This window comes from Bison bison, unplaced genomic scaffold (assembly GCF_000754665.1).
Source record: "Bison bison bison isolate TAMUID 2011002044 unplaced genomic scaffold, Bison_UMD1.0 scf7180017864160, whole genome shotgun sequence".
Lineage (NCBI taxonomy): Eukaryota > Metazoa > Chordata > Mammalia > Artiodactyla > Bovidae > Bison > Bison bison.
The window spans coordinates 7,257,306-7,273,340 of NW_011494732.1; the positions used below are offsets into that span (position 1 = coordinate 7,257,306).

Sequence of the window (16,035 nt, forward strand, 5' to 3'; positions counted from 1 at the left end):
TAAGAATGTTAGGTGCATTCTATATTTCAAGCCATAATTATAACCAAGGAACTAATATGAATTGCATATTATTTTGGCTTCTCTGCATTCCCCATTAATCTCACAAAACCCATTTTAAAAAAACCATGTGACAAAAATGTCGTACCAGGCATGCACTTAATAAGATCTCTGGAATCTCATCCATTCAGTTTAATGTTTCACATATGATTTACCTTTTAACCTTTCAGGAAAGCACATTCTGCTACTAAACATACCCACAAGATTAAATTGCCAGAGCAGAGACAATTTAGCCTCTCTGCAAAACTGAATAGGTTTCCATTTAATTTTAATTTCTTTCATCTCCAAATAACCTAGATGGCAAAGGCATTAAATGGATAACATTAATGGATAACAGAATACCCCACTTCCGAATTTGTTCCTGTGTCTGGGTCATTTTTCTCTGGTTTAAGAGAATGAGATAAAGTGGGCAGTATGCAGAGTAGCCCCAGATGGGATAGCATCTTGAAAACTGGCATTCACTGAATACTCATGAAGAATCCAGAAATATCTTATGGTCAGAATGAAAGGTCTAAATTTAATACCCAAAACAGAAAATTGGCTTGGCTTCCCTGTACTCTGCACAGGAAAGTTCTTGTTGGAAAGTTCTGAAATGAGAAGGGGCTGGAGACATTAAGTTCATAGCATTGTCAGATTTTTATGGGGATGTTGAGGGTCTGCTGTTATCCCAAGATCTCATTTGGCCCATGCTGGAAGCTTGCATTGAAGGAAGATAATTTGTTGGAAGGAAATCAGGGAGAAGGTTTACACTGATACACAAACACCCCACAATAAGTACAGACTCATTTCTTCCTCTTCTGGTTGTGCTTACCCAGCTTTTAAGATTTAACCACCTTCCCAGACCACCTGAACAGGACATCTGTTGTTCTTGTTTGAACAGTATCTATACCTCTGGTAAGAAAATCCAGCCCTTTCTTTTGGGAAACTGCCCTTACCCCATCTATTACTATGTTTATCAGAGCCATAACAACTGATTCAAGAATGATCAGACACACTTAAGACCATTGAGAGTTTGCCCTGGGAATTTTCTGGAACCATGGAAGCAAAGATCCTCCTTTTTTTTTTTTCTCCCCTACCACACTATGTGACTTGTGGGGGAATGGCTTGTGGGATCTTAGTTCGCCGACCAGAGATCAAATCTGGGTCCGTGGCAATGAGAAGACCAGGGAATTCCCCTAAAGATTCTTTTATTGAGGTTGCTAGGTTTGAAGAATGTAAGCCTCTTGCTACTAACAGCCCATTCAGAGAAAAGTGGGAATGAGAAACAGTTAAGACAGAGTGAGAAAGAAAGTTAAGATGACATCATTGAGCTCCTAGATCAAGCCATACCTGATGGTAGTAACTTCCTTGGACTTCACAATTACATGAAATAATGACCAATCTCCTTATTTTTAATTTAATATTAAACTCAGTCTTGAAAAGGCACTTGACTAAGAGTGATTTTTTCCCCCTCTGAATAACCAGAGCAGAGGTGCATAACTGTTGATGGACCTTGTAGTATCTAGGTTAAATAAGGGAGCTAGAAGGGGCAGCTTCCAGTTTCTCTCTCATCTCCTCCACACTTCTTCCCACCTTCTCCTCCACTGGAGGCTGGTGATAATACCAAATAATAGCATTTTCTTATTAGGGGACTTTGAGAAGCAGATTGGGAATTTTAGTGCTTTGATAGCAAGGGAAGAGTAGGTTTCAACAACAGTCTGTTTTACAACCAAAAACTCTAAAGAATCTACACCTTGGGTCCTATAGTCTGCAACAACGAGCAACCAAGAGGCCAAAATTAACAATAATTGAAAGGAAAAGACAAATCCAAGAAAGGCCACCCCTTCATTAACCCATGTCCCCGATGTGCATACACTGCTTACCTGATTTAGCCAATGGAAGTGCTTTATCCATGAGAGTGGAGGTATGTACATACATGTTCATAGCAACACTGTTTATTGTAGCCAAAAAGTGGAAACAATCCAAATGTCTATTAATAGATAAACAGATGAACAAAAATCCATACCATGAAATGTTATTCTGCCATAGAATGGAAGTACTGATATTTGCTGCAATATGGATGAACCTTGAAAATACTGCAACTAAGTGAAAGAAACCGGACACAAAGAACCACATACTTTATGGTTCCATTTATATGAAATGTCCAGAAAAGACAAATCCATAGAGAAGGAAAGCAGATGGATGGTTTCCAGGGGCTGAGAAGTGGTGGGTTGTTTTTTTTTTTAATTGCAAACTGGGAGATAATGGCTAAAGAGAATGGGGTTTCTTTCAGGGACAGTGAAAATGTTTTGGGGTTGGATAGCGGTAATGGTTGCACAACTTTGCAAATATGGTAAAAGCAATGGAATCGTATACTTAAATGAGTGGATTGTATGTATGTGGGCTTTATCTTAATAAGCTATTAAAAAGAGAGAGGGTCAGGGTAGGAGCAGGAATCTCTCAGAGAGGCTGTCTCATGTGACTGGGACTTCCTTTCACTTATTAAAAATGTCAACTATAGTTCAGCCAAGTGGCATCTTCTTTACAGGGAAGACTCAATATAGAACCTAAGGGGAAAAAAAGAATACATGTGGGTGGCTTAACTTGGGATATAATCAGCAATGCCTTCATAGTTGTGAAATTATTGCTGATAGGTTCTTCTTGGATCCCTCAGTGAATCTTTTTATCTTAAATGAATCAAAGGATGGTTGCAAAATCTTCCTTTGTCCTGTGTGTGGGCCTGATAGATAGGCGGGGACCCAACATGTTCAAGGCCGCTCTATGCCTGTCTTCTTTGCTTCTAGTTGGAATAATAACTTCCCAGTATATGGATCCCAGGCAGCATGCAGACTGGCTTCAAATTCTTTCCTGTGTTTCAAAGCAATCACATTAAGCATAAAATCAATTCAAGTTTGAGTACAAAGAGTAGATTCCATTGCTCACTTGAATTTACACAGGATTGCATTCTTTTTAAATATCACTTTATTTCTTTATTTACTGGCTGGGCTGGGTTTTTGTTGCCACGTGGGCTTTTCTCAAGTTGTGGCAAGCCTGGTACGAGGGTTTCTCATGGGGGTGGCTTCTCTTGTTGCGAAGCACAGGCTCTAGGACCTGTTGGCTTCAGTAGTTATGGTCCCTGGGCTCTGGAGCACAGGTTCAGTAGTTATGGCACACAGGTTTACTTGCCCTGAAGCATGTGGGATCTTCCTGGACCAGGGACCAAACCCGTATCTCCTGCATTGGCAGGCAAGATTCTTTACCACTGAGGTACCAGGGAAGCCCAGGATTGCATTCTTATAACTGACATGTATAGTGTTTTCATAATAGCAGCAGTAGGCAGAGAAGGAACTAAAAACTACTGGAAAAGTCACTCATCTTTGTATAGCCTACATCCGTAGACTATAGAAGGAGCAAATCTAACTGTATCTTTTATTTATTTTTTTAAATTAAAAAAAAATTTATTTAATTGGAGGCTGATTACTTTACAATATTGTAGTGGTTTTGCCGTACATTGACATGAATCCACCACGGGTGTACATGTGTTCCCCATCCTGAACTCCCCTCCCACCTCCCTCCCCATACCGTCCCTCTGGGTCATCCCAGTGCACCAGCCCTGAGCACCCTATATCATGCATCGAACCTGGACTGGTGGTTCGTTTCACATATGATAATGTACATGTTTCAATGCCATTCTCCCAAATCATCCCACCCTCGCCTTCTCCCACAGAGTCCAAAAGACTGTTCTATACATCTGTGTCTCTTTTGCTGTCTCACATATAGGGTATCTTTAAAAAAAAAAAAAATTGGTGGGGGGTGGTAAGATGTCTTTATCTTGGGCTTCCCAGGTGGCACAGTGGTAAGGAATCCACCTGTCAATGTAGGAACCTCTAGTTCGACCTCTGGGTTGGGAAGATCCAACCCAGAAGGAAATGGCAATCCACTCCAGTATTCTTGCCGGGATGATCCCATGGACAGAGGAGCCTGGTAGGCTTCAGTCCATGGGGTTGCAAAGAGTTGGACACGACTGAGCAACTGAGCATGCATGCATGTACTTATCTCTTCTAATGTCAGGCACTGTTCTAATCTCAAAACCCATATCAACTCACTTAATCTTCACATCAACCCTTTTAGGAAAGAATTATATGGCCACATTTTATAGATGAGGAAATGAAATCTCAAGTGAAGCCATACAATGGCAATCCAAGCTCCAAATTCAGGTAGCCAGGAAAATCTCCTAACATACCCAATAGGGTCAAGTAATCACATCATCCCTTGTATGCATCTTTTGGGCTTCTCAGGTGGTGCAGTGGTAAAAGAATCTACCTGCCAGTGCAGGAGGTGCAGGAGACATGGGTTCGATTCCTGGGGTGGAAAGATCCTCTGGAGAAGAAAATGGCAACCCACTCCAGTATTCTTGCCTGGGAAATTTCACGGACAGAGGAGCCTGGAGGGCAATAGTCCGTGGGGTCGCAAAGACATGACAATGGCATGCATCTTTTATTGTTGTTTACCATCCAGAGTTAACTTTTCAAGGTTAACTGTCCAGAATTAACTTTTCAAGGTTTTCAGTGTTGCCTTCTTTAACTAGTCTTGAGCATCTGTGAGCTGGGACCTGTCTTTAATTTCTCTCCAAGCGCCCTGCAGCCAGTGATGTACCCATCTTGGAATGTTCTGTTCCCTCTGCCCAAAAAAACCTCTCCCCTTTCTTGTTTGGCTACTTTTTACTGACCCTTAAACATCTTTTTGTCTGATGGAACCTCTCCTGACAGTACAATCCCTTCAGCTCCAAATAAACTCGAGACCCTTCATCTGGACTCTCCCATCATTGGATCCTTCTTTATAGCATTTATTGTTGTTGTATTGGTGTTGCCCATTTAACTGTCACTCTTCCTGCATAGACTGTCAGCTCCATGAAGTCAGGGGCCAGGTAATTCCCTGCCCTCCATTGCATTCCCAGAAGCCAGCACAGAGCAGGGCATACAGGAGATGCCTAATATGGAATTTGTTTTGTTTTGCTTTATTTTGTAAGTCTGATGCTAAATCCGTAGTTGGTTTCTTCCAAGATGTTTGAGCGGGCTATTAAGTTTTCAGAGGGTGAGGAGTTTCATTTTTTTCCTTCTTCTTCTCATTTCTTCACTGCCAGCTGACATCACAAAGTACAGTGGTATCCATTCTGATAGGCGCAGTTCAAAATACCATTCACCAACTAAGTTCTTTCCTAACACCAGTTAGTAAAATCCTAGGGTTCTGTCTGCTTCTGTAGACTTCCTGGCCTCCTCTGTGATCTGGGCATTAAGATCTCCTCTCCCCTATCTCATAGAATGTGAACTCCTTGGAAAGGTAAGGAGGACTTTATTCATTTCTGCAGGGGCCTAAAAATAGGCTCTCAGAAACCAAAGAGCCTTAGGCCATTTACTTTTTTTTTTTTTTGGTTTCTCTCCATATTAAATTGTGGAAGAAAAAAATTAATTCCCAATACAGGCTATGTGGCCCAATAATGTGACAAAGAAGCAGAAATCTCTATGATGAATGTGTCTTTTGTTAATCCCACCGGAGACTCTACAATTATTCCATGTATAACCCAATTCGGAGATATTTATGTCAAAAATCTAAATTTGAAGCCCAGGCCAAATGCTTCCTCAACCCAAATCCTGCTGGCCCTGCCTCAAAGAAGTCATCACCAGATGTTTGGTGAAGGAAGGAGGGAAGGCAGGAAAGAGGGAAGGAGGAGAGAGGGAAAGGGCACAGGAATTTAAAATGGGTTAGTAATGAAGAGGGGCTTCCCTGATGCTTCAGGGATAAAGACCCTGCCTGCCAATGAGGAGACGCTGGTTCGATCCCTGGGTCGGGAAGATACCCTGGAGAAGGCGATGGCAACCCACTCCAGGATTCTTGTCTGGGAAATGCCATGGACAGAGCCTGTCCATAGGGTCGCAGTCCATAGGGTCCAGTCCATAGGATTGCAGAGTCCGCAAGACTTATGGACTAAACAACATAATAATAATGAAAAGAGTATTTCGTAAACTGCAAACTGCAGGACATTTGCGAAAGTTTATTGCCACCGTAACAACTCCTAATTCTCTAGGCTGTCTGCAGTGGCTCAGAACCTGCGAAACGCTTTGAACTTGGGCCCCGCACTCTCCGCATTTCGCATCCGGAGCTTCGGCTTCACTGCGCGCGCCCGCCAAGGGCCTCGCGGAAACGCGCCAACCCTCCCCTCCGGAAGTGACGTGTCCACGGCCTAGCAACCGTTGCCAAGGAGCTCGTCTCTAGGAACCCACTAGAGCCTGGATGCCTCGTGTGGGGGTAAAGTGGTTTCGTGAGGAGAATTTGAGGTAACGTCGCGAAGTCGCGGTCGGAAACTCCCCTGAACCCCGGAATAGGAGAGAACTTCCTCCCCCTTCCCTTTCGCTTTCCAGTGCGGCACCTCGAGAGTGGAGGGGGTCGCAGCAGTTAAACCCCCCACTTCGGGGGTCAGCTCCTGTGGGGCCTCGCAGTGATCCAGGCGGCTCCCCAACAAGATGAACCGTAGGGGAGCCCAGAGCAGCCCTCGCGAGGTGCCTGGGTCAGACATGGGATCTTCTGTCCCCTCTCCCGAGCCCCAGGGGCGGGAAGCGGCGGGGGAACTATTTTGGGGAATCTTAGGAGGCTCGTGCCAGCCTGGGACCCGGACAGCGCTGATTCTGTCCCGAGTTGTGCCAGATAAACGCACGTCCTGGTTTTAATTCTCCCCCACCCCCTCGGGTTCTTATGTGGGTGAGTGCTTGTGAATTAGTGAGGCGACTTTCCGCTGGAACAGGGAGAGTAATTGCTTTTGCTAATTTTAGAGCGGAGAACCCACTGGGCATAGACAACCTACCTATTCAGTACATCTTTGTCCTTAGCGGGTGACCATCTGAAAGCTGGTGGGCAGCTAGGAGTGAAAATCAACTGGTTTCTTTTCCTCTCCTAGTAACGTTTTATGTGTTTATCCTAGTATTTTGGGTTTTGGAAGGGGAAAAAAAAATATATGTGTGTATGTGTTATGTTTTATATACATACAATTTTTACATATATATAATTTCTAAAGAATGAAAAATTGAGTATATCCATGTGTGGAGGTTGTGACGTGAACTTTTACTTAAAATACACAGTGGAAAATTTGCATCTCCAGTGTGGATTTTTATTTCTCTAAAGGTTTTCCTTTTATAGCTTAAAGGAAACCTTAAAAATTTAAACCACATTGGTTATCCTTTTTTTTTTTTTAACCATCTTTTGGCTTATTTTTCAAAAATAATACAATCATTTACTCATAATTTTATCTTAATTATGAGAAAATGATGATACTTGTACATTTTGATGTTTTCTAAGTATCCAACTCTACCTACCCAATTTAAAAAATCTGTTTCAGAGCAAGATGCATGCAGCTCCAACTAATGTCTTAAGTAAATTAGCATCTCTTCATTTCATGGTTAAAAACTATTAGGGAACACTGAAATATCTTTTTCCTTATTTCTTTTTTTTGGCAGTTCACTGTTACATTCATTTTTTAAAACTGCTACTCTAAAAAACTGCCTGTCTGCAAATTTCTACCACTTTCCCCCATACTAAACACATGATGTCTGCATGCAAGAAACACTAGAAGCCATGGTTAAGTTGTTTCAGCCATTAAATAATCAGATAATCAATTTTAAAAAGTTATAATCTTCCTCACTACCATCTTGTTTAGGCTTATGCTTATTTTCTGGCCTTGGGCCTGTGAACAAATTCATTCTAGTGGAAGAAGTCGCTGTTTTATATGCCATATTCAAAGATAGAATTAGGCACAGATATGTCTTCAGATGGGCTTCCTGGTGGCTCAGAGGTAAAGAATCCATCTGCCAATGCAGGAGACTTGAATTTGATCTCTGGGTTGGGAAGATCCCCTGGAGAAGAAAATGGCAACCCACTCCAGTATTCTTGCCTGGCCTTGAACAGGGCTTGAAAAATGGTAAGGTTTTGCACCTCTGGAGATGGGGGAAAGGGAAAACAGCCCTAGGCAGAAAAAGCAGCATTAACTGAAGGCAAAGGTGGAAAAACTATGTAGGGAGTAGTGCTTATTTCTGTCAGCTGAAGTTTGAAAGGATGTAAGGAAAAGAAATGCAAAAAAGCAAAATGGCTGTCTGAGGAGGCCTTATAAATAGCTGTGAAAAGAAGAGAAGCAAAAAGCAAAGCAGAAAAGGAAAGATATAAGCATCTGAATGCAGAGTTCCAAAGAATAGCAAGGAGAGATAAGAAAGCCTTCCTCAGCGATCAATGCAAAGAAATAGAGGAAAACAACAGAATGGGAAAGACTAGAGATCTCTTCATGAAAATTAGAGATACCAAGGGAACATTTCATGCAAAGATGGGCTCAATAAAGGACAGAACTGGTATGGACCTGACAGAAGCAGAAGATTTTAAGAAGAGGTGGCAAGAATACACAGAAGAACTGTACAAAAAAGATCTTCATGACCCAGATAATCACGATGGTGTGATCACTGACCTAGAGCCAGACATCCTGGGATGTGAAGTCAAGTGGGCCTTAGGGAGCATCACTACGAACAAAGCTAGAGGAGGTGATGGAATTCCAGTTGAGCTATTTCAGATCCTGAAAGATGATGCTGTGACAGTGCTGCACTCAATATGTCAGCAAATTTGGAAAACTCAGCAGTGGCCACAGGACTGGAAAAGGTCAGTTTCATTCCAATCCCAAAGAAAGGCAATGCCAAAGAATGCTCAAACTACCACACAATTGCACTCATCTCACACACTAGTAAAGTAATGCTCAAAATTCTCCAAGCCACGCTTCAGCAATGTGTGAACCGTGAACTTCCAGATGTTCAAGCTGGTTTTAGAAAAGGCAGAGGAACCAGAGACCAAATTGCCAACATCTGCTGGATCATGGAGAAAGCAAGAGAGTTCCAGAAAAACATCTATTTCTGCTTTATTGACTATGCCAAAGCCTTTGACTGTGTGGATCACAATAAACTGTGGAAAATTCTGAAACAGATGGGAATACCAGACTACCTGACCTGCCTCTTGAGAAACCTATATGCAGGTCAAGAAGCAACAGTTAGAACAGGACATGGAACAACAGACTGGTTCCAAATAGGAAAAGGAGTACGTCAAGGCTGTATATTGTCACCCTGCTTATTTAACTTCTATGCAGAGTACATCATGAGAAACGCTGGGCTGGAAGAAGCACAAGCTGGAATCAAGATTTCCAGGAGAAATATCAATAACCTCAGATATGCAGATGACACCACCCTTATGGCAGAAAGTGATGAGGAACTAAAGGGCCTCTTGATGAAGGTGAAAGAGGAGAGTGAAAAAGTTGGCTTAAAGCTCAACATTCAGAAAACTAAGATCATGGCATCTGGTCCCATCACTTCATGGGAAATGGATGGGGAAGCAGTGGAAACAGTGTCAGACTTTATTTTTTTGGGCTCCCAAATCACTGCAGATGGTGATTGCAGCCATGAAATTAAAAGATGCTTACTCCTTGGAAGGAAAGTTATGACCAACCTAGATAGCATATTCAAAAGCAGAGACATTACTTTGCCAACAAAGGTCCATCTAGTCAAGGCTATGGTTTTTCCAGTGGCCATGTATGGATGTGAGAGTTGGACTGTGAAGAAAGCTGAGTGTCAAGGAATTGATGCTTTTGAACTGTGGTGTTGGAGAAGACTCTTGAGAGTCCCTTGGACTGCAAGGAGATCCAACCAGTCTGTTCTAAAGGAGATCAGTCCTGGGTGTTCCTTGGAAGGACTGATGATAAAGCTGAAACTCCAATATTTTGGCCACCTCATGCGAAGAGTTGACTCATTGGAAAAGACCCCGATGCTGGAAGGGATTGGGGGCAGGAGGAGAAGGGGACGACAGAGGATGAGATGGCTGAATGGCATCACCAACTCGATGGACATGGGTTTGGGTGGACTCTGGGAGTTGGTGATGGACAGGGAGGCCTGGCGTGCTGTGATTCATGGGGTCGCAAAGAGTCAGACACGACTGAGCAACTGAACTGTAATGAACTGAACTGAAGGTAACAATTTGGAAACAAAACTGAGGAATGCTAAATTGAGCTTGAGTTTCCCAGGTGGCGCTAGTGGCAAAGAACCTGCCTGTCAGTGCTGGAGAGGAAAGAGATGTAGGTTTGATCCCTGGGTCAGGAGGAACAGAGGAAGGCATGGCAACCCACTCCAATATTCTTGCCTGGAGAATTCCATGGTTGGAGGATCCTGGTGGGCTACAGTCCATAGGGTCGCAAAGAGTTGGACACAACTAAAGTGACTTCAGTCAGTTCAGTTCAGTCGCTCAGTTGTGCCCAACTCTTTGCGACCCCATGGATTGCAGCATGCCAGGCTTCCCTGTTCATCAAACTCCTGGAGCTTGCTCAAACTCATGTCCATCGAGTCGGTGATGCCATCCAACCATCTCATCTTCTGTTGTCCCCTTCTCCTCCTGCCTTCGATGTTTCCCAGCATCAGGGTCTTTTCCAGTGAGTCAATTCTTTACATCAAGTGGCCCAAGTATTGCAGTTTTAGCATCAGCTTCAGTCCTTCCAATATGTGAAGAGCACATACTGTTTAGTCCCTAAGTCATGTCTGACTCTTTCATGACCCCATGGACCTCTAGGCTCCTCTGTCCATGGGTTTCCCAGGCAAGAAGACTGGAGTGGGTATCCATTTCCTTCTCCAGGGGATTTTCCTGACCCACATCTCTTGCATTGGCAGGTGGATTCTTTACCACTGAGCTACCTGGGAAGCTCAAAGAAGGCATACCTAAGGCTGAAGTTTGTAACCTCTACCCAGCTTCCCTTGTGGCTCAGCTGGTAAAGAATCCACCTGTAATGCAGGAGACCTGGGTCTGATCCCAAAATCCCCTGGAGAAGAAAAAGGCTACCCACTCCAGTATTCTGGCCTGGAGAATTCCATGGACTATATAGTCCATGGGGTCGCAAAGAGTTGGACATGACTGAGCAACTTTCACTCACTCACCCAGCTTCAGTTGATTGTGGCCATATAATGGGTCCAGGGTTCCCAGATCTGATTATCTAGAGAATTTGGAAACTTGGATTAATGTGGGCTGCTAATTAAAAAAAAAAAAATTGAAGCATGTCTATAGGCTGAGTTTTACCCCTGAGTAGAAATTGTGGAGCTGAATGGAAGAAATGTTAATGTGGGTGGGTTTTATATTCACTTGTCCATGTTAATTCAGATGATTGCTATCAGATGCATATACAAAAACGTGTTGTTGAATATTATCAATATGTACTATAGCATTCCTAATAAAGTCCGCATACTCTTTGAACAAAATAACTCTTTTCACAGCATTTTGTATTCCATGTAGAATATATTCCATGCCTACTTCCTATGAACTTAATATTGACCTTCTGGTGACTATATTTTGTTAATACAGAATTTTTGTTTCCAATATTGAGGATTTTTTTCCTGTATTTTTACTGTTTAGTTTAAATTATAAGACCTAATTATGAGTGATCAAATCAAATTCATCGTGGACAATCTCAATAAGGAACCTTTTAGGAAGAACTATAATTTAATCACATTTGATTCCTTGGAGCCAATGCAACTATTACAAGTTCTCAATGATGTTCTGGCTGAGATTGATCCAAAGGTAAGAGTTTTCTTTTTCTCTGTGATGAAAAGGGTGGCAAGAAAGCAAGTTTCTGCCACTAAATATCTGTAACTTTGGGGCAAATTATTTAACCTCTCTGGGCCTAGTTTTCCATTCCTATAAAGTGATAGTAGATGATCTTTAAAATTTCTCTACTAGCTCAAAAATTAAATTACCTCCTTGTACCTTACTTAGAAATTATTTGTGCAGTTCCAAACATAAATAGATTTGGTTCCGGAATGAAAATGCTTTTACAAAAGGTTTTATTGTGTTGCAAGTTAGCTCATGTCTCATATACACTGGTCTTTTCCACTGGAGACTTTCTTAAGCTTGGCATTCTTAGTATGAATCCTGATCTAGCTTGTATGTACCCTCCCTTGGAATCTGGAAGCCTCCATACTTAATCTGTTTTATGAAGAGACCATTGTGACTGTTATGCTCTAGCAGAACAATTTTGTCAGTGAGTTTCAATATTGTACTTTGCTATATTTGCATAATAACATTTTTTCAATTTCTTTATTTGTTAGCAAGTTGTTGATATCAGAGAGGAGATGCCAGAGCAAACAGCCAAAAGGATGTTGAGCCTTCTTGGTATCCTTAAATACAAACCTCCAGGAAATGCTGCAGACATGTAAGGAGCTGACCAAGTGTTGCTTTCTTAGAGCTGTACTTTAATATCCAAACCTTCATAGTCAGTCTTTCTGACAATGCTTGTTTTCCCTAAGTCAGTGGCCTCATGAAATCACTGGATTTCAAAATAATCTTGATTTTTTTAATGTTATTTTGTCATGTAGGAGTCTTAAGTGAGTCAGTTCTTTCTCTTAATCAAAAAAGTCAGGCAAATCCATGTTTCTATTTTATCATTTATCTGCCATCCTATACAAAAGCTACAATTTAAACCTGTCCAGTCAGTGAAGTGAAGTATTAGGGCTGACCAGTTAATGGTTCCAAAACAACCTCCTCATATATTCCAGTGATGTATTAAGGGACTAATTTTATGATTATTGTCAATGTGCAGACTTACTTTAGAATAGCCTTGGTTTTATCTTTTTAAAATAGTCAAGGAAAAGTGTAAATTGGATTTGAGCAAATGTTAACTCTTTTCAAGGTTTACTTATAAGCCTCTGTGTGTGTGTGTGTGTGTGTGTATTTTCTTTTTATAGGAGTACCTTTCGTCAGGGTCTGGTGATTGGAAGTAAACCTGTAATTTACCCAGTGCTCCACTGGCTTCTTCAGAGAACTAATGAACTGAAGAAAAGAGCATATTTAGCTCGTTTTTTAATAAAACTTGAGGTACCAAGTGAGTTTCTCCAGGATGAAACCGTGGCTGATACCAATAAACAGGTATACAATATATAAATGGTATTTTTAAGCTATATGTAATGACTTTCAAGGTTTCAAATATATATTGATCTCACTTTAGTTTATTTGCTGTTTCTGTATTTCCATTGGATATAGTATTATCCAAAAGGATAAATTATTATCAATAATTTTCACCTGTAATTACTCTATGAAAATATTGACTTCTGAACACCAGTACCTTTTTGGTGATAGAGTATGTGGATAGAAAAAATCCTGAAATTAGGATTTTAGAATAATTTATTACTTAGGAATTGTGCATAGTTAAATGAACTTTTTGACCAACTCAGTACCATGAGGGTGGGGGTTCAATAAAGGGCATGTGGACTTTCTTTGTACTGTTTCTTACAACTGAATCTGCCATTACCTCAAAAGTTTAACGAAATTTTTAAAATGTCCTTGAATGAATAAACACATGGATTTAAAAAAAAAAAAAATTGTGGGTAGATAGGATCCTGGGCTTGGAACTGCAGAATACTTTGTTAATTATTTAGGTGATATATAATTTGTCATCCAAATCATAATAATTACACCAGAGCAAAAGGTATAAATTGGCACTATACCAGGTGAATTGGGACTTGTGAGCACCTTCAAAAATTGTGTGTAGGCAAAGAAGCCGGGGTTATGATCTCAAAGGATGTCCTAATCAGGCAAAAGGTAGAGAAAGAACCAGGAATTTGCAATTTCAGTGTACTTTCCTCACCAGAGTGTTGATGTGATATTGGGTTTCTGGCCTTAAGACGTTAAAGCTCTTCACTATACAGGATTTTGGCTGGTCAGGCTCCTGGTCCTGGGATTTCAAAGCATGTTGCTGATTGAAGACTGTCTAAACCACTCTATGGAAACAGACTATGGAAGTTAGAGAATTTAGGCTTGAGATTTAAAAGAAAAAATTTGCTTCTCTTTAGCATTTGTACTTTTGTTTTATAGTAGGTCTTTAGACCAATTTGTGCCAGTTTGTTGTGAATTTTAATAGTTTGTCAATCTGTCTCTCCCAGTAGATTTATGAGATCTCTAAGGACAGGTGTCATGTCTTATCCATCTTTGTTTTCCTCCAGAATTTTGTAGGGTTGCTTCTGTATGATATGGCTCAAAATTTGGTTGAGTTGAAACAATCTACTAAATGTTTTTTATCCATGTATTTTGTTATTTTGGGTAGCCATGACAGCAACTCAAAATAGAGTCAGTATTGATCTCTTAAGACATTTCAAGGGTTGAAAGGTTTATGCAAATAATTACGTCAAATAATACAGTAGACGCCTTGAGAAAGCACAGCACCATTGCAGCCCCTGCCTTTGAAGGCTTTACACAATGTAAGCAGTAGAGAGTGTACACATGAACTGTTTTCTCCTCCCTACCCTCCCCTATCAATAAATCTGATAGAAACTAATTCCTCTGAAGGAAGTTTATTAATAGTTTTTATCAACCATGGCAAACTAATTATTAATGGAAGAATTAATAATACTAAAGTCATATTTGTTCTTGAAGCATGTTTGAAGTGTATGTATGAAATGATTTACATGTTTAGCCAGTCTTTTAGCGGAGAACCTAATAAAAAATTCACATTGCCTTTCTAAATGAAGAGTTTTAGAACGATTGATTTATAGACTTGCAGAATATATGTCAAGAAAAAATATTAATTTTCTGTCACTATCCACAAAAAAACCTATTTTAAAAAATTTGGGGGTAAGAGTTGTGACTTTTTTCATTCCTTTAACTGCTTTTTTATTGAACACCTGTATTGGTTAAGTACGATGCTAGGCCCTAGGGATACAAAAGCCTCCACAAGTAATATGATTCTTATCCTCCTGACTGTCAGTGTCCAAAGGTGGAGACAGATAGTTCAGTCGCTCAGTTGTGTCAAACTGTTTGCGACCCCGTGAATCGCAGCATGCCAGGCCTCCCTGTCCATCACCAACTCCCGGAGTTCACCCAAATTCACGTCCATCGAGTTGGTGATGCCATCCAGCCATCTCATCCTCTGTCGTCCCCTTCTCCTCCTGCCCCCAATCCCTTCCAGCATCAGGGTCTTTTCCAATGAGTCAACTCTTCACATGAGGTGGCCAAAATATTGGAGTTTCAGCTTTATCATCAGTCCTTCCAAGGAACACCCAGGACTGATCTCCTTCAGAATGGACTGGTTGGATCTCCTTGCAGTCCAAGGAACTCTCAAGAGTCTTCTTCAACACCACAGTTCAAAAGCATCAATTCCTTGACACTCAGCTTTCTTCACAGTCCAACTCTCACATCCATACATGACCACTGGAAAAACCATATCCTTGACCAGACGGACCTTTGTTGGCAAAGTAATGTCTCTGCTTTTGAATATGCTATCTAGGTTAGTCATAACTTTCCTTCCAAGGAGTAAGCGTCTTTTAATTTCATGGCTGCAATCACCATCTGCAGTGATTTTGGAGGCCCAAAACATAGAGTCTGACACTGTATCCACTGCTTCCCCATCCATTTCCCATGAAGTGATGGGACCAGATGCCATGATCTTAGTTTTCTGAATGTTGAGCTTTAAGCCAACTTTTTCACTCTCCTCTTTCACCTTCATCAAGAGGCCCTTTAGTTCCTCATCACTTTCTGCCATAAGGGTGGTGTCATCTGCATATCTGAGGTTATTGATATTTCTCCCGGAAATCTTGATTCCAGCTTGTGCTTCTTCCAGCCCAGCGTTTCTCATGATGTACTCTGCATAGAAGTTAAATAAGCAGGGTGACAATATACAGCCTTGACGTACTCCTTTTCCTATTTGGAACCAGTCTGTTGTTCCATGTCCTGTTCTAACTGTTGCTTCTTGACCTGCATATAGGTTTCTCAAGAGGCAGGTCAGGTAGTCTGGTATTCCCATCTGTTTCAGAATTTTCCACAGTTTATTGTGATCCACACAGTCAAAGGCTTTGGCATAGTCAATGAAGCAGAAATAGATGTTTTTCTGGAACTCTCTTGCTTTCTCCATGATCCAGCAGATGTTGGCAATTTGGTCTCTGGTTCCTCTGCCTT

The 16,035-nt window shown here is 41.2% G+C and overlaps 1 protein-coding gene across 3 annotated transcripts in view; it reads left to right on the top strand.

Annotated features, from left to right (window-relative positions):
• IFT81 (intraflagellar transport 81) overlaps nucleotides 1-16,035 on the top strand; it is a 164,878-nt gene that overhangs the window by 46,565 nt on the left and 102,278 nt on the right. For all 3 annotated transcript variants that reach the window (XM_010841349.1, XM_010841351.1, XM_010841350.1), the window contains exons 2-5: nucleotides 6,122-6,371; nucleotides 11,506-11,670; nucleotides 12,198-12,301; nucleotides 12,834-13,014. In XM_010841349.1, the coding sequence (XP_010839651.1) occupies nucleotides 11,527-11,670; nucleotides 12,198-12,301; nucleotides 12,834-13,014 (429 nt within the window). In that variant the 5' untranslated portion in view covers nucleotides 6,122-6,371; nucleotides 11,506-11,526. The remainder of the gene's footprint in view (nucleotides 1-6,121; nucleotides 6,372-11,505; nucleotides 11,671-12,197; nucleotides 12,302-12,833; nucleotides 13,015-16,035) is intronic.